Source organism: Oryx dammah, unplaced genomic scaffold (assembly GCF_014754425.2).
Source record: "Oryx dammah isolate SB20612 unplaced genomic scaffold, SCBI_Odam_1.1 HiC_scaffold_10, whole genome shotgun sequence".
In the NCBI taxonomy this organism is placed as follows: domain Eukaryota; kingdom Metazoa; phylum Chordata; class Mammalia; order Artiodactyla; family Bovidae; genus Oryx; species Oryx dammah.
The window spans coordinates 13,145,560-13,171,214 of NW_024070194.1; the positions used below are offsets into that span (position 1 = coordinate 13,145,560).

At 44.7% G+C, this 25,655-nt stretch overlaps 1 protein-coding gene across 2 annotated transcripts in view; it reads left to right on the forward strand.

The window, feature by feature from the left end:
• CHD6 (chromodomain helicase DNA binding protein 6) overlaps positions 1-25,655 on the forward strand; it is a 203,857-nt gene that overhangs the window by 57,320 nt on the left and 120,882 nt on the right. For both annotated transcript variants that reach the window (XM_040248622.1, XM_040248624.1), the window contains one exon: positions 12,255-12,775. In XM_040248622.1, coding sequence (XP_040104556.1) covers positions 12,255-12,775 — 521 coding nt within the window. The remainder of the gene's footprint in view (positions 1-12,254; positions 12,776-25,655) is intronic.

A 25,655-nucleotide genomic window follows, 5' to 3' on the forward strand; every position in this document is an offset into this window, starting at 1 on the left:
TGCTAGAGAGCAGAAGTCAGTGCCTGTCTTCAAAGCTTCAAAAGACAGGCTGACTCTCTTGTTACGGGCTAATTCCGGTGATGACTTGAAGTTGAAGCCAGTGCTCATGTGCCATCCTGAAACTACTAGGGCCCTTAAAAACTGAGCTAAATCTACTCTGCCTGTAGTCTCTAAATGAAAATTATGTAGCCTGGATGACAGCACATGTGTTTACAGCATAGTTTACTGTTGAGTCCTATTGCTCAGAAAAAAATGACTGCTCGTTGACAACACCCATGGTCACTCAAGAGCTCTGATGGAGTTGTACGGCGAGATTGATGGTGTTTGCATGTCTGCTAACACAGCATCCATTCTGCAGCCTTTGGATCAAGAAGTAATTTGACTTTCAAATCTTACTATTTAGGACGTGTATTTTGTAAGGCCATAGCTGCCATCGATAGTGATTCCTCTGATGGATCTGGACAAAGCAAATTGAAAGCCTTCTGGAAAGGATTCACCATTCTAGATACTGTGAAGAACATTTATGATTCACAGGAAGAGGTCAAAATGTCAACATTAACAGGGATTTAGGAGAAGTTGATTCCAACCGTCATGGGCGACTTTGAGGGGTTCAAGACTTTAGTGGAGGAAATAACTGTAACTGTGGTGGAGAACTAGAAGTGGAGCCTGAAGATGGGACTGAATTGCTGCAATCTCATGATAAAACTGAACAAATGAGGAGTTGCTTCTTATGATGAGCAAACAAAGTGATTTCTTGAGATGGAAACTGCTCCTGGTGAAGAAGGTTTGACATGGCAACAAAGGATTTAGAATATTGCACACTTAGTTGATAAAACAGCAGCAGGGCTTGAGAGGATCGATTCCAATTTTAAAAGTTGTACTGTGGGTAAAACACTGTCAGACAGCACTACATGCTACAGAAAACTCTGAAAGGAAGACTCCATCGATGTGGTAAGCCTCATTGTCATCTTATATTAATAAATTGCCACAGCCACCCCAGCCTTCAGCAGCCAGCACCCTGATCAGTCAGTAGCCATCATCATCAAGGCAAGACCCTTTATCAGCAAAAGGAATAGGACTTGCTAAAGGCTTAGATGATGGTTAGCATTTTTTTTTAGCAATAAAGTGTTTTTAAATTAAGGTATGTAGATCGTTCTTTTTTAGAAATAATGCTATTACATATCATTTTAATAGACTTCAATATACTGTTCAGTTCAGTCACTCAGTCGTGTCCGACTCTTTGTGACCTCATGAATCGCAGCACTTCAGGCCTCCCTGTCCATCACCAACTCCCAGAGTTCACTCAGACTCAAGTCCATCGAGTCAGTGATGCCATCCAGCCATCTCATCCTCTGTTGTCCCCTTTTCCTCCTGCCCCCAATCCCTCCCAGCATCAGGGTCTTTTCCAATGAGTCAGCTCATCTCATGAGGTGGCCAAAGTACTGGAGTTTCAGCTTACCATCATTCCTTCCCAAAGGACACCCAGGACTGATCTCCCTTATAATGGACTGGTTGGATCTCCTTGCAGTCCAAGGGACTCTCAAGAGTCTTCTCCAACACCACAGTTCAAAAGCATCAATTCTTCGGTGCTCAGCCTTCTTTACAGTCCAACTCTCACATGCATACATGACCACAGGAAAAACCATAGCCTTGACTAGACAGACCTTTGTTGGCAAAGTAATGTCTCTGCTTTTCAGTATGCTATCTAGGTTGGTCATAACTTTTCTTCCAAGGAGTAAGCATCTTTTAATTTCATTTTGGGGGTCCACTATACTGTTAACTTTTATATGCACTAGGAAGCCAGAAACTCTGTGTGCTTCACTTCACTATGATACTTGTTTTATGTGGTGGTCTGGAACTGATTCTGCAGTGTCTATGAGGTAGGTTTGTGTTTACATCATAGCCAGTGCCAGTGGAATATTATGCTGCTGTTCAGAAGAACACATTACTTGAAGAGAATCCCAAACCCTCAAACTATTGTCATTTATGATACATGGGCAGATTTATAATTCTTAAAACAATCTGCATATTTAAATTTTTTAAACACTATTTAAAGTAAGCTTTCATGTCAGTAAAAAACAGTTCAGTTCAGTCGCTCAGTCTTTGCGACCCTGTGGACTGCAGCACGCCAATTTTCCTTGTCCATCACCAGTTCCTGAGCTTGCTCAGTCTCACGTCCGTCAAGTCAGTGATGCCATCCAACCATCTCATCCTCTGTCGTCCCCTTTTCCTCCTGCCGTCAATCTTTCCCAGCATCAGGGTCTTTTCCATTGAGTCAGTTCTTCACATCAGATGGCCAAAACAAACAAAAAAATGTTCTTTATCAAAATTATTCCAACATGAATTTTCACAGTCACATTAAGACCTTTGATATGTCAGCTGGCTATTATGTAGCGTCAGTGAGATGGGTTTTCATTTAGACCTCATAGTCAGTGTTGATGGATAGTGCAGGGTTCTTACTTAAGAGTTAGGCGGGGTGGAGACGCAAGTTAATTAAGTGGAGCAGTTGCTGCTGCTTCTCTTCCAGGTACTGGTGATAGGCCATACAGATGCCTGAACTGCTAGATGCTGCCAAGCATGAAAATAAAAAAAACCTTCCCACCAAAGCAATCCACAGGCTTGCAAACTGATCTTTGGACATACCTTAGCATATTTTCATTTTTGTTACTGCCCTAATTCATTTTGTGCTCTGAAACATATACTTGAGAGGTCAGAGCAAAGTGACTGACTGTACAGGAACACTGACTGCGTGAGGTATGATAGGTGAGACTAAGGTGATGGAGCCTGAAGAAGGGAAGATTTAGAAGGATCTTGTGGAGAAGAGGTTAACTGTATCTATCTGTCTCGTCTGAGGATGAGTATGGACACGTGTGGAGAGTTACAGGTGGGCAGGGTATAGCTCCAGCTGAAGAATACCGTCCTGAGAAGTTGAGCTGCTCAGCCGTGTCCTGTGCCTTGTGGGCAGTAAGCTCCCTGCCCCTGGAGAGGCTGGAGAGCTGTTTGCTTGGGTATCAGAGGCCAGGAGATGGGAGCCTGGGCTAGATGGCCTCCGAGGTCCATCCTCACTAGAATCCTAGGGTTTACCATGTATGGTATTTATCTGTTGGTACCAGAATACAAAGTAGATACAATTTTTAAGCAGATACAATTTTTAATTAAAATATATAATTATATATTAGATAGTGGTTCTTTCAGCTCATGTTACTGATATCGCTCAGTATGTCACTAGCTGAGACAGACACAAAGGAACTTTTTAAAAACAGAAATAAGCTGCTGAGTTTTAAATTCTACGAATAAAGTGACGCTGAATCTATTTACATGAAGGAAACCCTGGAAGAAAGATTACCACGTTTTGACAGCGAATAGCATTGCCTCGTCTCCTTTCTGGCCAGAGGAGTCTGGGGAGCTCTGGTAACGAGGCGTTGGGCCAACATCAAAGTGGTGACGAGAGATCTAGGATCTGTGACATTTGACAAGTGTCGATACAGCTGCAGAGAGTTGCCTTCCTCTATTTAACTGGGATTCACTCTCAGGAAAACTAGCCCAAAGCTGGTACTCTGAGCATTATGAAAAGACGCAGAAGTAACAGCAGTGACCTTCTTTCCACTGTTGACATGGTTTATAGTCTTCTCATTAACTCACTGTCTGGTTTCTTAGTGAGCTAGCTCATCCTTTTACCACTGATACAGTTTTGGAGAAATTTTGCAAGTTTGGAGAAACTGTATAACACTTAGTGAGCAAAGATCAAAAGTTCTCACTTGCAGAGGAAATACAGTACCCAGTGCTAACAAGACACATCCTGAGGGTGGTGGCCGTAGGTCTTCTGGTAGCTGCCACGTGCGTATTAGATTTTCTTTAACCCTTATCTTGGGGTCCTTCTGGGTAGTTTTGAAAGTCTGAGGTCACTTATTTAATCTTCAGTGTTCTGCTAGATTGATTCTTCATGTATTCTCCCGTTCTGTTCTGGGAAACAAATGAGTTTGTAAAGAGTTGGATGGAAGAGGAAAGAGTTAACAGTTTTCTGGGGAAAAGTTAGGGAGATACAGTGGTGCTGGGCAGTGGATGGTGGAGATAAAGTAGAGGTGCTTAGAGAGTCTTGCTAATTCTAAATTTGGTGTATCCAGAGCGTGAGGCAGCATCGTGAAGGAGTCAGCAGTGGCTCTTAAAACCAGGCATCAAATCTGATCTCAAATGGCAAGTCTACTGCTCACGAGCTGTGTGACTTTGGGCGAGTTATTCACCTCTCTGAGCTTGTCTAGAAGATGAAGTCGTAGTTGGAACCATAATATACTTCCTCTTCGAGCTGTTTAGAGACATAATCTGTTTAAGAATACTCAGTCCTTAGTAAAATCAGGTATTATTATGATCATTGCTGGCGTCTATTTTGTCCTTCAGATATCAAAACAGTGCTGGATACTCAGAGTAGCTGTGACTAGGGTCTATGAAAAGCACCATTCCCTGTCCACACATGCAGTATTCCTGACTCGAGGCACTGGTCTTTCTGGGCTTCGGTATGTGGCAGTGCTGTTGGCCAGGGTTTGCTGAAGTTCTGGCCTCAGAGGCCCTGGTAGCCCAAGCCTACAGTGAAATTCCAGGTGGAACAGGAAGGAAGAGGAAGGAAATTAGTCTTATTTTTCTGTATTTGTGGACCTACTTAGTTTAGAAGATGCCACAAAAACATTCTAAAAGAGGCCTCCCGTAGCCTCGGATGAAGCAAACATCATTCCACTTTGACAGCTTTAGAGAATTGAATCACTTGGATCTTTTGGTTTTTCCATTAGGGCCATAGTTGTTTGAAAATAAAACTCGTAGTTTCTAGAAACACTTGTTAACAAACAGGCACTTATCAAATGATTTCCCTCTCTCCTGCTCTTTTCTTGTTGGCATCTAAATTTGATAATCTGCCTGCTCCCCCACCCCATTTTTGTTACTGCTGCCTGGAATTGACAAGGTTTAGGTTGAGTTCACCTAAAGATATATTTAGAGATGTTGACTTTCTAAGATTCCTGGAACATTGTAAGATTAAAAACCCAACACCACCCTGTACCCTGTTTTAATGTGGAAATAGAGATGGGGACCAGGAATGACCAGGTTCAGGGGTTTTGCGGTGGATGTGTTTTGTAGAAATGACATCACCAGATGTGTTGATCACTCTTCAGTTCTTGGCTTACCTGCTCCTCAGCAGCATTTGACACCTGTGAATGTTCTGTCCTAAAATGCGCTCATCCTCAGGTGTCTGTGAAGCCGCACCTTCTTGCCCTTTTCCCGCCGTATCACTGGCCTGATGATGCTCCTTCCCACACGGTGTGTAGGTTCTTCCCCCTCGGGGAACCGTAAGCATTAGTGTTCCTCAGGTTAGGCCCTGTTCCCTCTTCTCTCTTTACCCATTCTTCCCGGGCAGTCTAATGTATTCTTCTGGACATTTCCCTTGGAAAGTGTATCCAAGAGCCTCCTGGACACCTGCATCTTACATACCTAAGGTTTCCGCCTTAGATCCCTGAAATGGAACTCTTCCCCTGGCGCTAACCAGCTGTGACTGTGGGAGAAGAGACACAGGATTGAAATGGCTGCTTTACCGCCCAGAGCACAGGACTCTTAGGTGCAGAAGGCATTGAATATGCTGAATGCAGGGGTAAAACTCAAGGAACACAGAGGGGACACACATACACACACGCACATGCACACTCACTCTCTCTCTCTCCGCATACACACCCTCTCGCTCGCTCACTCTGATTCTCTGATACTCTCTCTCCTCAGATGAATATGCTGAATGCAGGGAAAAAACTCAGCACAGAGGGGACCCACACTCACTCACACACACACACACACACACACACTCTCTCTCTCTCTCTCTCTGACACTTTTCCTCCTCAGATGAGTCTTGCCATCTCAGCACAAATCTTTGTGCTGAATGATGAGCGTCCCAGTGCAACTGCAGTATAAAAAGGCAAGGATATGTGGGGTTTTCTGTCTTTACTGTATTCCACAGTCAGGTAACTATGAGAAATACTCTTTCAGATGAAAGAGAAGGCAAAAATATAAGACAATTCTAATTTTAATTGGGAAGTAGGTTTGCCACCTGAAATGTCCACAGACCCAACTTATTAATAGGAGCGATTGCTTCTTATTTTGTTTTTTAATTTTTGTTATTTGGACTTAAAGAAAAAAAGGTCTCAAACTTAGCTAAGCTTTTCTGCTTAATCTTATATCTAACTGATCTCTTTAGATTAAGGGAGTCTGCACGTAGAGCATGGGCTTCCCTGGTGGGTCAGTGGTGAAGAATCCTGCCTGCCAACGCAGGAGACGCAGGTTCGATCCCTGGGTTGGGGAGATCTCCTGGAGAAGGAAATGGCACCCCACTCCAGTATTCTTGCCTGGAAGATCCCGTGGACGGAGGAGCCTGGTACGCTGCAGTCCATGGGGTTGCAAAAGGGTCAACTAAACAACACCACACAGAACACTTTCTTCTCCCTGGGGAATGTGGGAGGCCCTGAAGCAGACTGGCAGCAAGGCCCCACGGGGCCGCTCACCGCAGGTGGAAGCCAGAGGACATGCTTTTGGGTGAAGAGGGTGCGGGGGCGTGCCCGGCCCCAGTGGGGAGGGCACCGTGCCCTGCGCCCAGTCAGATGTCATTGTGAGCTGGCACCTCTCGTAGTCTCCCTTCGATTCCTGAAGCCTGATGACTTGGAGGAACATGAATTGTCTGGCAAACAGGTTTTCCTGTTTATCATTCAGGTCTTTAAAATTTTTCTGCTAAACATCCATGTGAAAAGTTTATCTGTGACAAATATCATGAAAGTATTCTTCTCATTATTGAAAATCTAGACATCTGTGTATTAAAAAAGAAAACCATTTACACAGCCTCAAATGACTGTTAACATTTTGTTTATTTTCTTCTTTCTTCTGTTCACAGGTATTGTCATTTTTGCTTTCGTGTACAATTTTATAGACTTTCTTCTTTTTCTCAGATTGAAAATATTCATTTCACCCAATAACCAACCACATGACTGAGTTTTACTATAAGCCACAAAAATGTTGGGGAACACCATGAAGTCACTGTCTTATAAAGCTTCTAATCTTGGGAAACAATTAAAGACAAGTAGGTAGTAACTTTGAGAAAGTTTTAGGAGAAAGAAGTGAAACTTGCCCACAGTCTTATCTCCCAGACATAATGATGGTATGTATCCTAAAATTTATTTTAAAAAGCTAGTGTTGATGTCGCATTTTAAAAAATTAGATTTTATATATGTATATGTTTTTATTTTCCCACATGTTGTCAGCTAAAACTTTAACTTTTAAACTTTAAAACTTTAAAATTTTAAATGTCAGCTAAAACTTTGTTAATAATGGCTGTGTAGTGTTATTTTATGTGGATGTGCTATTAATTTAAGCATTTTCCTAAAGATTGACAAATAAGATATTTATGTTCTATTTATTTATTTGGCCATGCTGCGTAGTTTGTGAGGTCTTGATTCCCCTAGCAGGGACTGAACCCAAGCAGTCCGTCAGTGAAAGCGCTGAGTTCCTAACCACTGGACTACCAGGGAATTCCCTGTGTTTACTTTTAAATAGGATATTTATTTTTACTCTATTAAAAAACAATTCTGTATCAGATGTTCTTACATATAAACTTTGGAGTTTCTAAATGTTTCCCTTAGTTTATGTTCTCAAAGAGAAATTGCTCATATCCATGATTAAAATTTTAGTATTTTTGCTACTCTCCCCTGCAAAAAGGCTTTCACTAGTTAACACTGGGGACTTCCTTGGTGATCCAGTGGTTAAGACTCCATGCTTCCACTGTAGGGAGCATGGGTTCAATCCCTGGTCAGGAAACTAAGATCGCACATGCTGTGTGTTGCAGCCAAAAAAAACCAAACTGATACTCCTGTTAGCAACATAACAGAGAGGACCCTTGTCAGTATATTCTTATGCTGAATTTTTTTTAAGTGAGATATAATTCACATTCTATAAATTCCATATTTAAAACATGCAATTCCGTGGTTTTGGTTTGTTTGCAGGATTGTGTAAAGATCACCACTATCTGATTCTAGAAGATTTTCATCACCCCCAAAAGAACCTTATGCCTATTGCAGACACTACTTTTTTCTTTCCTCAACCCCTGGCAACTCCATATACCTTCCTTTATGTCTCTATGGATTTGCCTATGTTGGGCATTTGATGTAAGTGAAATTAGACAATATATGGTCTTCAAGGTGCCTGACTTCTTTCACTTAGCACAGTTTTTTCAGGGTCTCTTCATTTTGTAGCATGGATGATTTTCTTAGAGTCCGTTTTGACTTTCAAGGACTTGCGTGATTCTTCAGGGGAACACCCCAGATTTGTCCTTGGGTGTCTGTCTGGGAAACTATTTATCTAGATTCAGATCTTTTAAGTGTCTTTTCCAGGAATATTGTAGATTGTTAATTTTGAGCCCAAGAAATATGTTTTATTACTATCAGTGTGGTTTAGGAGTTAACATTGATGTGTGTTTTATCCATCTCTCTTGGCTTCATCCTGGTGTCCCTAGATGCGTGATTCTGGTTAAGCTGTCAGTGTAATATAAAATGATACTGTTCCTGCAGTTGGTCATCTGCCGTCGGTCCCTTTTAAGGCCATTTTCAAAAGGGGTAATTTAGTGCCCTTCTTGGTGGAAGCTGAAACAGAGACTTCATTTATACTCTTTTGCCTCCCTCCCCTCCACACCCCACAGCTGACCTTGAGATGAGTGGAAGAAATATTTTTTGTCTTATATTTTTAATCCTCAGCAGATACTTTTCCAGGCTCCCAACAAGGTCTCTTGAAAATTTAAAAAAAAAAAAAAAAAATTCTGAGGAATTATTGACTTGCAAGATTAAAATTTTATATTTTTGCTTACTAATACCTGCCTTTTGGGATACTTCCGCCTTTTAAACACTGGTTGATTGTGCTCATGTCTTGGGTTTCCCTTCTCCCTCCAGGATGTCCCAGCTGTGCCACTTCCTAGGAATATATCTTGACAAACTGCCTTTTCTCTCTAAACCTCTTGACTTCTCTGGTAGCTCAGCGGTAAAGAATTAGTAAGAATTCGCCTGCCAGGGCAGGAGACACGGATTCAGTTCCTGGGTTGGGAAGAACTCCTGGAGGAGGAAATGGTAACCCACTCCAGTATTCTTGCCTGCGAAATCCCATGGACAAAGGAGTCTGGAGGGCTATAGTCCATGGGGTCACAAAAGAGTCGGACACAGATTATTTTATCTGTAAAGGGAGAGGTGGACTAGACAACTCTCTAGGATTCCTGGGAATGGGAGTGCTGGGACATCAGGTAAGTAGGTGTTTAGTTTTATAAAGAACCTGATCTTCTCCCAAAGCGACTGAGTATACCGTCACATTTAGGGTTTCTGACCCAGCGTAGTTAATGCTTGTCTGGTGGTCTGCTTCCCTGGGGTGTCGTCAAATGCTCAACGAAACCAACATTAGCTTTTGGCCAGAGAGTCCCGATCCAGGCTCCTTTGGTCATTAGTCGTATGGCCTTGGGCACATGACTTAGCATCAGTTAGTAATCTTCCCTTTCCCCTTATACAAAACAGACATCATTGTGCTAATAAGCCTGCAGGGTTGTTGGAAAAGATCAGAGACGTCGTGAAACATGCTTTGCGTAGTTCTGAGTTATCTCCATTTGATGTGTGTTCAGTAGCTCTGGCTGCTGTTACTGTTACTGCCTAATGATTGGATACCTAGGTACTACCACACCTGCCTGAGCTACCTGCTCAGCTTACTGGAGAGCCCCCAAAAGAGAGACCTTAACATGAGGTATGAACTGAGGAGAGGGTCTCACTTTGAGCTTCAGAGAACTGCCTTGGTAGAATTAGGTCTTCAGTGTGTTGTCTTTTAAAGCCTCTTTGAATATTCAAACACCTGTGTGTGTCTGCCTTTTTCAGTGCGTCCACCCTTGCATGCTAAGCAAAAACTTGCTCCCTGAGGGCCGAGTGTCCCGGGCATAGAATTTAGTAACATCCCAGGGATGGTAAGGTGCTCATAGGATCCCAGCCTTAACTGGGTCTGTTACCGTACCGTTCAGTTTCTTTCTCTTTCTCCCTTTTCTTCTCTTTCTTCCTCCCTCCCTACTTTTTTTGGTCTTTTTATTGTGGTGGACAGCACATAAGATTTACCATCTAAATCACTTTCTTACGGTTGATTGATTTAAATTTCTCTGAAGTTTACTTAGCTCTTCTTTTTCCTAAACCGTCTTAAGTACTGAATCAGCAGTAAGGTAGTCACACTAAATTGTCCCCCACACCCTCACCCCCCAAGTAGTGAGTCCTGCCATAATGACCAGTTCCCTCTGGATTTAGGCTTGTTTATGATCCTGAACTGTGTTTATGATAAAAATCCAGAAGAATCCTCCTTTGCTTTCATCATCTTCTCCTGGGATTCTCAGTGTTGTGTTTGGGAATATCAGGCTAAGAAAGGGAGCTGGGAAGAACGAAAGGGAAATAAGCAGCTGGGCTTTGCACCCCGTCACTCCCAGGGTGGGCCAGGAAGTCTGAGCAGAGACGGGGCGACCAGCATGCCAGAGGGAAACCGCACCACCTGGCAAGTGTCTGTGCCCTTCAGCACAGGCCTGGCCTCCTGTTAACAGAGCAGGCGACTCACAAATGGGGCCGCTGCTAAGCCATCATCCAATGGTGACTATAACCATCCTCCTAGAAAGCCTGCTTGTCTCTTCCAGGTCCTCCGTAGGTTACTACTTTATTTCCTGAAACTAGCACCCATGCTGTTGTCAGATTACTGGCAACCTTAGCGTGGTTATGAAATGACAGATGTGCTCTGTGACACCACACCTGAAAATATGAGACATAACTTCTGCTTCCAAAGGGATGCTTCCTTAAAAGTGGTGTTAGGTGTTAGGAGGCTGCACGTTTATTTGGCAGTGCTACAAATCAGCTTTGAAATGTCCTTTTTAGGGCTGCCTTCAGCACCTGTGACACTTACTTTCTAAAGGCATCTGTTACAGTAAAGCACGCTCCTGTACAGTTACTTGCTTTTTTGTAAGTGGCCAAAGGTTATCTTTGGTGGGCTTCCCTGGTGGGTCAGAATCCGCCTGCAATGCAGGAGACCTGGGTTCGATTCCTGGGTCTGGAAGATCCCCTGGAGAAGGGATCACCTACCCGCTCCAGTATTCTTGGGCTTCCCTTGTGGCTCAACTGGTAAAGAATCCGCCTGCAGTGCTGGAGACCTGGGTTCGATCCCTGGGTTGGGAAGATTGTCTGGGGAAGGGAAAGGTTACTCACTCCAGTATTCTGGCCTGGAGAATTCCATGGACTGTATAGTCCATGGAGTCACAAAGAGTCGGACATGACTGTGCAACTTTCACTTTCAAAGGTTATCTGGGGCTGAGTCTGGTGACAAGGTTAGATGATCATACAGAACACTATTTTTAGTTAAAAAGAAAAGGTGCAGTTTTGAGTGACCAGATGTTCTTGTTCGAAAATCAAACCAGCTGAATGTTGATGCTGCTTGATGGTATGTGAGAGCGAAGATTGGGGGAAATAAATCTCACACATTGAGCTTGACCCTGTATCCTTATCACCCTGCTGACATCAGCTTTATCCAGGAGCACACTTGGCCAGTAGCTCTGTGTCTCAGCAGGATAAATGCTACTCGGGGTTGGAGCAGCGTGCCCAGGATTTGTGTCCGCTAGTGGCTTCTAAGGCTTCCCTGGTGGCTCAGACGGTAAAGAATCCGCCTGCAATGCGGGAGACCTGGGTTCCACCCCTGGGTCGGGAAGGTCCCCTGGAGGAGGGCGTGGCAACCCAGTCCAGTATTCTGGCCTGGGGAATCGCCATGGATAGAGGAGCCTGGCGGGTTACAGTCCGTGGGGTCACAAAGAGTCAGACACGACTGAGCGAATAAGCACAGTGGCATCTACAGGTATTTTGTGGGAGACCACTGTTGCTGGTTCTAGACTTGGAGCTGAAAAAGGTGTTTCAGATTTCTGCAAAACATGGAAAGCCTTCAGATCTTTGCATACACATTTCCTACATAATATACTAACAACTTGGTCCACCAGGACCTTGCTCCACACAAGCAGAGGCAAATAGTTTCAATAAAGCGTTGTTTTTGCCGCTCTATGACCATGTCCGAGCAGAGGAGGAACTACCACGTTTTAGGCACTCAGGAGATGCTGAACAGATCCATACATTCACAGTTGACATCACTGTTTGTGTGAAGCTTGCAGCGGAAGAGTAACATGCTTGTCTCTCTCTCTCTTGCAGTTGTCAAGTCTAAAAGTCCCGAATCACTCCCCAATGTCTGATGCCTCTGTCAATTTTGACTACACATCCCCCTCCCCATTTGACCACAGCACTGACCAGGAGGAGAAAATCGAAGATGTTGCCAGTCACTGTCCAGCCCCGAAGGAGCTGTATGACATTGAAGAGGAGGCCGGGCCCCTTTTCCCCAGGAAAACGGCGTCCCATAATGGTATGGAGGACAGTGGTGGAGGAGGTACAGGTGTGAAGAAGAAACGCAAGAAAAAGGATCCAGGGGAGCACGAAGGGGCAGCAAAGGGAAGCAAGGACAGGGAGCCTAAGCCAAAGAGGAAGCGTGAGCCCAGAGAGCTGAAGGAGCCCAGGAAGGCCAAGGAGCCCAGGAAGGCCAAGGAGCCCAGGGAGCCCAAGCAGAAGGACGGCACCAAGAAGGCACGGAAGCCCCGCGAGGCCTCGGGCCCCAGGGAGGCCAAAGAGAAGAGGGGCGGCCCCGACGCTGCGGCCAGGACGAAGTCCAGGAAGGCCAGGTGCGTCCCCTTCTTCCCGCCCCGGCCCTGGGCTCTGCGTCCACGGCCCGGCTGGCCATGGCCAGGCTCCAGCCCCTGGACAGCTTCCCCACTCTGGGCCAAAGTAAACCCACCTCCTCACCTCCTGAGGAGAGAAAGATAGCCTTAATACCGTGCCTGCCATTTCTTGCCATTCCCTTTGGATTAAGAAGAATTAAAGTATGTGAGCACACGCAGGGTGTCAGGGAAGGGACGTCACAAGTCTGTATGGGGTGGGCAGTGATTCGGGGAGCAGCAGCCATATAAACAGCAGAGGGGCAGCTGTCAGGGGTGAGGCTTGCACAGACCCAGGGCCGGTGCCGGGGGTCTGGGAGAGCCACCGGTATGTGCAGAGTTCCAGACAGAGAAGGACTGCCTAGACTCCCTTGCTGTGAGCTGTCTAGTGCTGGCACCTCCCAGGTCCGCGTCTCTCATTCAGCGCCTAACACGGTGCCTGACATGTCAGCAGGTGCTCAGAAGATGGTGAGTCGGGGAGACCAGAGGAGACAGACCACAGTGCCCCGTGTAGAGACCCATCTAGAGAAGAGGGCGTGGGGACGCACTGGCTGCTGGAGCTGACTGCAGGGGCCCTGGCTAGAGATCCTGTCAGGATCCAAATGTACTCTTTATTCAGGGAGCTAAATATTTGTCATCGCTGTACAGAAGTACACTTCCCAGGGGGCTCACTGGGTAAAGAATCCTCCTGCACTGCAGGAGACATGACTTTGATTCCTGGGTCAGGAAGATCTCCTAGAGGAGGGCATGGCAACCCATTCCAGTATTCTTGCCTGGAGAATCCCATGGACAGAGGAGCCTGGCGGGCTGCAGTCCCTGGAGTCGCAAAGAGTCGGACGCGATTGAGCGACTCAGACACGTGCATGCAAATGTGATGTCTTTTGTTCTGTCTCTTTCTAAATTCTTGGTGGAAAATATTTAAACTTTCTGAGGTCATACAAAACTCCTCTATATTTAAGGGGAATTTAAGTTCTAAGTGCCGAGGCAGTGTATAGACCAGGAGCACCCGTTAAAGGTGCAGAAATTGATTCAGTTGCTAACAGGATGTAAGCTAATGGGGGCATCAGTCCTATACAGGGTCAGGCATAGAGGAAGTTAGTTTTAAAGACAGAAAGCATTTTAGAATGCCTTGTACCACAACTCAGAATTTATTTTATGGTTCGGTTCATTTTCAGAAGGACAGTCTGTTGGGACCAGATGGGTAATTGTCTAATCCAAGTTAAAGCTGCCTTATAATATTCACTCTCTTCTGCCTGGCAGGGGATTTTACCTTTTGTTTATCACAGAGGCTTGGGTGGGATCCCAGGAATGTAGTTCACAGCAAATAGACATAAACTAACCTCCTCAGAAGGTCAAGAGAAGTCAGTAAAATCAGGAGTCTGACTAATGAGCAACTTGTGTGTGTGCGCAGTTGTGTCTGACTCTTTGCGACCTCGTGGACTGCGGCCCGTCAGGTTCCTCTGTCCATGGGATTTCCCAGGCAAGAATACGAGAACAGGTTGCCATTTCCTCCTCCAAGGAATCTTCCCAATCCCGGGATCAAACCCGAGTCTCCTGCATTGGCAGGCGGATTTTTTTTACCACTGAGCCACCTCAGAAGCCCATTGAACCACTTTCTCTGTGAACCTGGTGCACACAGGCTCATCTCTGATGTGGGTGGAATGGCTTGTATGGGAGGTGTCCCAGTTGAGTTTCTATCTTCTGCCAGTAACTTCCAAATTATTTTGGAGAGGCTGAAATGGTTCTGCAGGGTAGCTACTTGTGAGGAGGGAGACTCAGACATGAGCTAGTGGTGACTGAGTTTGGTTATTAGCGGAAGCAGCCGCATCCTCCAGGGTGATGTTTTAGAATTAAGGCCATCAGGGGGAGGGTCTGAGAGCTCTAATAAGGAGTTTGGTTTGTGTTTAGAAGGTAATAGAAAGTCAGAGGTATCCGGGCTCACTTTAGTCACTGGTCTCTGGTGCTTGTAATTTTATCAACTTCTTCTTAAAGGAATTCATGTTTACTTTTTGTGAGACAAGGCGACAAGTATATAGATAGGCATTGTCATAGATTCCATTTGGAGCAATGAGGGGGAGGCATTTCACAAAGCAAGTTGTGTGCTAAGTCGTATCCGACTCTTTGGGACTCTTTGAACCATAAGTCCACCGGGCTCTTCTGTCCGTGGGATTTCCCAGGCCAGAATACTGGGGTGGGTTGCATTTCCTCCTCCGGGGAATCTTCCCGACCCAGGGATCAAACCTGCATCTCCTACATTGCAGGAAGATTGTTTACCACTGAGCCATCAGGGAAGACAAAGCAAGGTTGGGTGTCAGATGTATGCATAGCAATGTTAAGGGAATTGATTTTTATCTAATGAGGCTATATAAAATATACATGAGTTGGATAAGTGCTTGTGAGTCTGCTAACTGAGAAGACGGCAGATGCTCTTGAGGTTTAGAAATCCAGGAGACACCCTCTGAGAAAATGCTGACAAGTTGGGCTGGTTATCCCTTTAGAAATGTACACAAGATCCACGAGGCTTTCCACCTCCCTTGGTGTGGGAGCAGTGGAAGATTGACCAGTGGATATCATGGAATTCTTCCATGTAGCCCAGGTCCGGTTCGGGACTTTTAAGCCTTTCTGTCTTTTTTATATTTATAAAGCTGCTTCAGCTCCTTTATCTCACGACGCCACTAGTCAGCAGAGGCAGCTCTAGTTCTGAAAGGACATTAATTGATTTTTAAAAAATGTTGATAATTAAGTCATATGTTTTGTGTTCTTTGATATACTCTCTGGCAGATTGGCTTAAGTACGTGTTTTGATTTGAGCCTTTATTGATTAGCCCCTGGATCGCGCTCCTCAGTTACAAATGATTCAGGGGACGTTTGGATTGTTGGAGGAGCCTCACAGCTGATGTAAGGGCTTCCGGTCTTTTCTTCCTTCAGTCCATCTTGCCAGCTGCCTCCTGGCTCATCTTTCTGAAGCCCCGCTGTTAACTCATTTTTTATGTTTGTAGCTGGCGGTGGTGGTCAGTCAAGACCCCTCTTCCCTCTCTCCATTCCGGATCAGCTGGGAACCCATCCACAGAGATGGAGATGGAGTTAGCAGCTCTACCACTGATGGGCCGACTTGAAACACTTTCAATGGCTTGCGGCCAGAATCGGGCTTCCTGTTACGCCCTCGGTCAAGTTCACCCACCAGCACTGCAGGCGCGGCCCTGCAGAGGGAGGTCTCTGGGCGGGGGATGCTTTATTCTTCCTCTCAGTCTCTCCAGTCCCGTAGGTCCCCATCAGAGAAGATCAGGCAAGTGAGAGGAATTATAAGAAGGGATAAAGTATGTTTCCAGTATCATGCCCTCCTCGGGAACAGGGAAGCCTGAAGACATGGGACAGGGAAGTGGGATTCCCGCTAACAGTTACACCTACTCAGACACTTCTGATTGTTCCCTCTGCCTCCAGTGTAGAATCAGGCTCCTTTTCTGTTCCCCAAACCCTTTGGGGTCTGACCTCTCCTTGCCGCCTGGTCTCTGACAACAGACCTTTCCAGCTAGATTGACCTCATTAGGCCTTTACAAAATTTTTAAAATTTTTATGTATTTGTGACTGTGCTGGATCTTTACTGCTCTGCGCGCGGGCTTTCTCTAGTTTTGGCGAGTGGGGACCACCCTTTGTTGCGGTTTGAGGCTTCTCATTGCAGTGGCTTCAGGAGCTGCAGGACTGCAGCACACCGGCTTGGTAGTGGTGGTGTGCAGGCTTCGTTACCCTGAGGCATGTGGAGTTTCTCAGGCCAGGGATGGAACCTGTGTCCCCTGCATTGGCAGGTGGATTCTTAACCACTGGACCACGAGGGAAGTCCTCCTCAGGCCTTAAATGAGGTACTTGGTTCCTTCCCACTCCGGATCACTCTTCAACATTATGCCCTTGGTCCCCCTCTCAGTATCCCAGAGTCCTTCCCATTCTTTAGCTCTGAGCTCACATCCCGCCCAGTTCCTGCACAGAACGCCCACACCTGGTGCTAGAACATCCCATCCTACAGCTCTCGGGGCCTCACTGGCATCACAAATCAAGAGTTTTGGACCTTGAATAAAAGACATCTAGTGCAGCCCTGCCACATTGCAGCCAGGGAAACAGAGACCCGCAGAGAAGTGACTTGTTTGCAAGGTCATAAACTCAGATGTCCTGACTCCTAGTCCTGTACACTAACCTCTGCCGTAGGCTGTTTCTTAGTCATAACCCAGGATTTTCATGTATATATTTCTCTCCTCAACAGAAGTGAAGTGCCCAAGGTCAGAACCACCATGCTTTGTGTCTTCTGTGTCCCCGAGGTTGTCAGTTCAGTTCAGTTGCTCAGTCCTGCAACTGTGATCCCATGGACTGCAGCATGCTAGACCTCCCTGTCCATCACCAGCTCCCTCAGTTTACTCAAACTCATGTCGGTTGAGTCGGTGATGCCATCTAACCATCTCATCCTCTGTCATCCCCTTCTTCTCCTGCCCTCAATCTTTCCCAGCATCAGGGTCTTTTCCAAAGTTCTTCATGTCAGATGGCCAAGTTATTGGAATTTCAGCTTCAGCATCAGTCCTTCCAATGAATATTCAGGACTGATTTCCTTTAGGATGGACTGGCTGGATCTCCTTGCAGTCCAAGGGACTCTCAAGAGTCTTCTCCAACACCACAGTTCAAAAGCATCAATTCTTCAGGTCTCAGCTTTCTTTATAGTTTAACTCTCACATCCATACATGACTACTGGAAAAATCATAGCTTTGACTAGACGGACCTTTGTTGGCAAGGTAATGTCTCTGCTTTTTTAATATGTTGTCTGGGTTGGTCATAACTTTTCTTCCAAGGAATAAGCATCTTTTAATTTCATGGCTGCAACCACCATTTGCAGTGATTTTGGAGCCCCCCAAAATAAAGTCTGACACTGTTTCCCCATCTATTTCCCATGAAGTGATGGGACCAGATGCCATGATCTTAGTTTTCTGCATGTTGAGTTTTAAGCCAACTTTTTCACTTCTCTTTCGCTTTCATCAAGACGCCCTTTAGTTCTTCGCTTTCTGCCATAAGGGTGGTGTCGTCTGCATATCTGAGGTTACTGATATTTCTCCCGCCAATCTAGATTCCAACTAGTGCTTCATCCAGCCCAGCGTTTCTCATGATGTACTCTGCATATAAGTGAAATCAGCAGAGTGACAATATACAGCCTTGACGTACAGCCGAGGTTGTCAGCAGAGAGGTTTGTCAGGTTGTTGGACACGTAGAAGGAGGTATGTGTGTGTTTGTGTAGTTTATATATTATTTTAAAGTATTACATACATATATAATATAATTGTTTTCTTAGAACAAATGGTTAGAGCTCTTCTCCCAAAAACAGGAGCCATACAAGTTACCGCACAGTCACTCCCATTGTTAAATAACAGCAGTCAGTTCAGTTCAGGTCAGTTCAGTCACTCAGTCATGTCCGACTCTTTGCGACCCCATGAATCGCAGCACGCCAGGCCTCCCTGTCCATCACCAACTCCCAGAGTTCACTCAGACTCACATCCATCAAGTCAGTGATACCATCCAGCCATCTCATCCTCTGTCATCCCCTTCTCCTCCTGCCCCCAATCCCTCCCAGCATCAGAGTCTTTTCCAGTGAGTCAACTCTTCACATGAGGTGGCCAAAGTACTGGAGCTTCAGCTTCAGCATCATTCCTTCCAAAGAAATCCCAGGGCTGATCTCCTTCAGAATGGACTGGTTGGATCTCCTTGCAGTCCAAGGGACTCTCAAGAGTCTTCTCCAACACCACAGTTCAAAAGCATCAATTCTTCGGTGCTCAGCCTTCTTCACAGTCCAACTCTCACATCCATACGTGACCACAGGAAAAACCATAGCCTTGACTAAGATGGACCTTAGTCGGCGAAGTAATGTCTCTGCTTTTGAATATGCTATCTAGGTTGCTCATAACTTTTCTTCCAAGGAATAAGCATCTTTTAATTTCATGGCTGCAATCACCATCTGCAGTGATTTTGGAGCCCCCAAAAATAAAGTCTGACACTGTTTCCACTGTTTCCCCATGTATTTCCCACGAAGTGATGGGACCGGATGCCATGATCTTCGTTTTCTGAATGTTGAGCTTTAAGCCAACTTTTTCACTCTCCACTTTCACTTTCATCAAGAGGATTTTTAGCTCCTCTTCACTTTCTGCCATAAGGGTGGTGTCATCTGCATATCTGAGGTTATTGATATTTCTCCTGGCAATCTTGATTCCAGCTTGTGTTTCTTCCAGTCCAGCGTTTCTCATGATGTACTCTGCATATGTTATAATTAAATATTTTAATCCCATAAATTTTATTATTTTAGAAATGAAAACTTAAAGGTAACTTGTCCAGGAGGCCAAACTAATGAGCAACACTGTCAGGATTTGGCACCAGGCTTCCCTGACCACAAAACCCACTTTGTTCTCTGCAGCTTTGCGCTTCTTTTCTCCTTGCTAGGGAAGATTGCATGGATAACAGTGGGGAGAGCCTAGTGTCAGAGAAACTGGTTCTTATTTGTAGGACACGGCCCCTCTTCTACAGAATTTCAGTTTGCACACTCGATAGGATCCTCTCAGGGACAAAGATGACCCCAACCTTTTCCTGTTCTATTTCTCTTTGCATTTGAGGCAGCACCTAATTGAACACAGTTTCTCTCCTTAACAGATGATAGAGTCTAGCAAATTTTCCTTTTCAAGGATGATAATTAATAGTGACTAATATTCACTTATTGCTTAGGGGATAAAAACAACTCAGGTAGCAGGAGCCTTTAAGAAAACAAAAACTACCCTCTCTTCCTTTACCTGCAAGCTACCTTGAAGTGTGAGCCTGGTTCACTCCTTTATTATGTAAAACTTAAGCAAGAAAGCTCCTCAAGGAAGCTGATTTAGGTTCTCTGTCATTTCCCTGACTCTGAAATTTTTTTTTTAAATTATAGTACCTTTCCTAAGGAGAATAGGGCTCCTGGCATTCTCACAGAAGACACACAGAGACACAGACACACAGAGATATAAATACTCTTAGAAACACGCACACACCTGTGCATACATGGACACCATAGCCCACACAACTGTAGCGTGGGACCTAGGGGTAGGCAGGTTTGCGGGGCCAGGTAATGTTGATAAGGGCTTTGGGAAAATGCTTTGAGATTAGAAAAGCATTGGGCCAGGTCGTCAGGCAGGTCAGATTTTTACCAGTTGAGAAAGAAATTTCTCACTGGGCAGCATCACGTGATATTGTCCTCAATGGCTTTTTTTGCATTAAACACTTTTGAGTGCCTACGAATTCCTATTTCTTTCTTGAAAACGGCCTTTAGTAAAAGCTTCATGGCATTAAAGTGCGGCTTGGTGAGCAGGAAGGACAAGTGGTTCCAGTGTATACGAAGCCATCAGGCCCTACTCAATATCCAGAGAAAATCTGAGGGGTAGGTTTGTGGCCCTTTGAGTTACTCTTGCAAACCAGGAGCCAAGTGCTTTGACAGAGGGAGGTCGCATTTGTAAGCCAGGGTCTTCAGTGTTAGTGTCCATGTTGCTGATTGAGGGCAGAGTAGATACGTTTTGGAATTTCCACACATGTCAGAGCTGGGGGTGGTTTATATTCTCTCTCAAAAGTCAAGAAATGAATCTGTGTGCTGGTCTAAGTTAAGGGTTATGTGATATCTGCTAGGAATGAAAAAGCCAAAATGATGAAAAGAAATGAAGGCTCTGATTAGCCCCAATTTCTGTGCTCAGCTTTTTACCCCCATTTGTTTGGATCTATCAACCCACAGCAGATTTTTATTCCAAATCCAATAAATTTGATAACATCCTAGGAGAAAGGTTTTACATTTTCTGATTTTTTTTCTTTGACGCTCGCTTCAAAAAAGGTAAGCCCCAACCCTTCTGATTATGTAACTGTTTGAGCTGTGAGTCAGCTAAGAACTATGAAGCAGGAGGGGTAATAAAATTCAACCAGGTCAGCTCTGCCTCACTGCTCGAAGGTGAATCACCTGTCTTTGTTTAGAGTACAGATCTTTATGGAGGCTGAACTTAGGTTCAGGAGAGTCCATTGACAGAATTCTTTCTGTTGGGAGACTTGTTTTTACATTCTGTTCATTTTATTAGGAGAAAGAAGCAAATATAAAGACATAAATGAGTTCTGAGTAGAGACCCTCTGCTTAGAAGCTACTGGGCTTTCTGTTAAGTAGGGAAGAAAACTAAATGATAACGTCAGAGACCCACCTCTGAGGCTTTGGGCTAAATCTCTGTTCCTATTTTTGTACGAGCTCCTGGAGTTCTTATTCTGTAATTCTTAGGATTTTCTTTTTATATATAGTTTTTAAAGTTAATTAATGGGGCTGCACTGGGTCTTCATTTCTGCGCACGGGCTTTCTCTAGTTGTGTCAGGCAGGGACTGCTGTCCAGCTGCAGTGCACGGGCTTCTCATTGTGGTGGCTTCTCTTGTGCAGAGCATGGGCTGCAGGGTGTGTGGGCCTCCTAGTTGAAGCGTGTGGGGTCAGATGTTGTGGGGCATGGGCTTAGTGGCTCCACAGCTCATGACATCTTAGTTCCTGGACCAGGGATCAGTCCCGTTTCCCCTGCAATGACAGGTGGATTCTTAACCACTGGACCACCAGAGAAGTCCCCTCAGAGCTTTCTGAATTAGGGTCTGGGGTATAGGAAACTTACTTGGTCCATAAGGAAACAGTTTATAAACAGTAGTGCTAGATGAATACCTGCTCCTTTATTTATCCAGTATGTATGTATTACCTCCTGCGTACCTTGCTTCGTTAATGAGCACTTCTGTTGGGAATGGGACAGTGGAGGAAGGAAGATGCCTCAGAGGTATCTCTGAGCCTTGCTATCGAGGGACTTTCACAAGTTAGGGAAACAGCCTGGCAGGTGTTCCCAAAACAGGCAAAAATATAAACAAGTGAAAGAACCTAATATACAGAAGAGCCAAAAGGATTTAGAGAATTAAGAGTATTTCAGGGAGTTCCCTGGTGGCATGGTGGTTAGGATCCTGTGCTTTCACTTCCATGGCCTCAGTTCAGTCCACAGTGAGGGAACTGAGATCCCAAGCCCCCCAAAAAAGTGTTTTAGTTCTGATCTAGGGAGTCCCTTGAAAGAGTACTGTGTTATTAAAGCAGTTGAGTCAGTTATTAAAGCAATTAATAGATGAGAAAAGACTTAACAGCAATGTGATGTTTAGGGGATTTCCAGTTTTAAAATGGTAGATCAAGCATGCTGTTATTTTCCCTTCTTCACCAGATTTTCACTTAATGAAATGACAGGAAGAACAGAAGGGAATAAAGTCGTCAAAGATGGGAGGTGTTATGAAGTTCCAGATGTGGGGGCCCCTGGTCAAGTATTGATGGGTGAATGCTGTGGAGGATGGCCCCGCTCAGAGCACATGCAGGAGCCGTGTCTGCAGCAGAGGTGGAAGTACTTCCCCCTGATGGTGGCCCCGGCAGCCCTGGAGAGGGGCCGGGGCTGGAGGTGGCGGGTCGGGGACCGTCTGCAGAGCGGCTGCGTGATCTGGTAGCTCCAGACCGTTATTCTAAAGAAGCTGAGCAGCTTGTTCTGGAAGAGGGTCTAGGCTCCAGTTGGGGAGACTGACATCCACAAGAAGGGCTGCCCAAACCCCTTAAAGGGGGAAAGAGGGGCAGCCCCTTGTGTATGTGGAGTCCCAGGTCAGGCCTCCCATTCAGGGGTGAGGCTTGCTGGAGAAGGTGACTTAACTCGGCAGCAGGGAGCCTCACCAGCCCCTGTGTTATCAGCCTCCTTCACGCTAAATATTAATCGGCCGCCAGAGATCCCCGGACCATGAGGAAAAGCAGTAGAGCAACAGGAAGAAGAGGAATGACCAGGACAGCTGTCCTCAGAAAAAACAGCTCAAGGCAAAGAAGCCATAAAGATTTCAAATTAGTGTCCTCAGATCCAAGATGATCGATACTATGTCTGCAAAACAAGAAATGTGTAATCAGGAAAAAGGAGTAGTCAGAAAACAAAAAGAATGAATGAAAATTTAAAACATGGTTGCCCACGCTCATTCATCAAAAATTTTGAGCAGAGAAAGGAATAGGGGAGATATATAAGATCTAAGCTGATTGACTTTAGGATGTGGGTAGCGGTTGCTGAATGTTGATGAATAAAGAACTAGAGGCAGGAATGTATTTGGAGTGAGAGAGGTATTGGTCAAGAGCAGACCTCTCTGGCAAGTGGGATTTGGTGCAAGTAGGAATGGCTTGTATGTTTCATTTGAAGCCCTTCTATGGTAAAAAAAAAAAAAAAAAATTTTTTTCATTTGCTGTGATCACTTTTAATAAGTTTGTTAAAACTCTGCCTTGTCATCTTATAAGTATGTAACTTTTTAAAAAAAGATTATTATTTGGCAGCATCAGGTCTTAGTTGTGGCACGCAGGGCTCTTCGAGGTGGCGCCCGTTTCCTCTCTGCTTGTGGTGGTCATGCTCCAGAGCACTTGGCCTCTGTTAGTTTGAGGCACACAGGCTTAGCTGCTCCACAGCATGTGGGATCCTAGTTCCTGGACCAGGGATTGAACTCACGTCCCCTGCATTGAAAGGCAGATTCTTAACCATTGAACCACCAGGGAAGTCCCTGTAATGTTTTTCTTTTTTTTTTTAAGTTAGGACGTCACAAACTTTCATAATCTTTGTTTTGATGATGCTGATGATGTGATTAGAGGTTCCAAGAACAGGGAGATACGATTCACATCATGTCTACAGATAACTCCATCTACACCAAAACCAATAGTTTCGGGGGGGTGTTTTCCTTTGAACCAATATCTTGAAAAAATCTGTGCTTAAGTCAGCCCTGCAAGTATAGATGGAACGAATATGGGTAGCAAGTAAAAGTTGGATTAAGTGTGCAAATGAGCTCCCTGGAGTAATGTCCAGGATTTCAGTACTGTCCTTCCTGGAAGAGGCTCTGAGCCTGTGGCGAGGCCCGGATAGAAGCTTTTCTGGAGAGTCATTCCCCGAGTGGGGCAGTGGCTCCCAGGCTGGGCTCCCAGGTGCATGCACATTTGTGGAATCAGTGATTGGCCTCATGTGCTGTTTTCAGTTGTCCTGAATTTGGGGATTATGGCAACTCACTGTGGAAGTAACTGATTGTTTCCTGCTAAAACTTTGATGAGCATTTTGCCAAGTTTAATGTGAAAATGAGGAGATGAGTCATTTTGAAACAATGCAGTTTGTCCAGTAGATAAAAAATTTTCAATACCTGGAATCCATGGGGAAAAGTTAATAAAAGACTCATAGCCATGAATCTCAGTGTTCTAACACGCACCCAGACTTTTCTTCTAGTACTCAGACCCAGCACTCAATTTCTAACTCTCAATTCAAGCAAAGAAAGCTGGAGGTAGGGAACTGGAGATGGAGCTGGGAGGAGAATTTGAGGAAGTCTGTCTTGTGATTAATACTATAATTTTCTACGTGGAAGGCAAAAAAGGTACTTACTTTTCTTCTCTTTTTTTTTAACTTTTTATTTTGTATTACGGTATGGCTGATTAACAATGTTGTGATAGTTTCAGATGACTGTCAAATAGATGTATGCATTCTCCCCAGACTCACGTCCCATCCAGGCTGAGCAGAGTTACCCTTTGGTTATCCATTTTAAATATAGCAGTGTGTACATGTCCTTTCCAGACTCCTTAAACGATCCCTTCCCCTCAAAAAAGCGTACTTATTTTTCTAATGCAAACTGTGGAGAGTCAAGATGTATAAAATCTTGGCTGATGAGATTGTGTAGTAGACAGGATGTGAGGGCATTTTGGGCTGAGGGCTGCTAATGAAATGCTGTTGGTCATACCTGATCCTTGTCCTGCATAGATGGTACAGATTATATGTTGGAAGTTTCTTGCATGTCATAAATACATGATAGATGCTTTCTTTAAAGTGGATGTATGGATGTATGTTATAAACTCAAGTTGAGTTTTACTACTAAAAATAGGTACTTTGAGCCTCTAAAATCTTGTCTGCCATTTTTTTTTCCTGTCCTGTAATGTAATTTGTTGTAGCTCTGAAAGCTGGAAAAGCAAGGATTATAAAAATTAGATTGCTTTGATGTGGCCTCAAGTATCATTAAACGATGAGAATATTAGGCCTTTGTATTATGAGAACTGCACTGGTTGCAAGTGACATAAACCCAACTTGAATTAACATAAGAAAAAGATTAACAAGTGGGTTCACTGGTTTAGGGAGTCAGAACCCAGGGCTCTAGTCAAGAACTCCACAGAAGTCTTTGTCCCCCACCCTTCCTGAGCCTCTTTGGGTGTTGGCTCCATCTTTGACGACTGCCTTCCTTCTCCAGATTGAACTGTGCCTGCCCATATCTCTGGGCTCATAGCTTAACAGACCTAGGACCTAGGAGGAAAGAGATTATTCATTTTCCTGCCCACTCCTGCCAGAAATTAATCCTTTTTTTTAAAGGAAGGAGCCTTTATGCAGAGTATATCATGAGAAACTCTGGGCTGGATGAAGCACAAGCTGGAATCAAGATTGCTGGGAGAAATATCAATAACCTCAGATATGCAGATAACACCACTCTTATGGCAGAAAGTGAAGAAGGACTAAAGAGCCTCCTGATGAAATTGAAAGAGGAGAGTGAAAAAGTTGGCTTAAAGCTCAGCATTCAGAAAACGAAGATCATGGCATTTGGTCCCATCACTTCGTGGGAAATAGATGGGGAAACAGTGTCAGACTTTATTTTTGGGGGCTCCAAAATCACTGCAGATGGTGATTGCAGCCATGAAATTAAAAGATGCTTATTCCTTGGAAGGAAAGTTATGACCAACCTAGATAGCATATTAAAAAGCACAGACATCACCTTGCCAACAAAGGTCCATC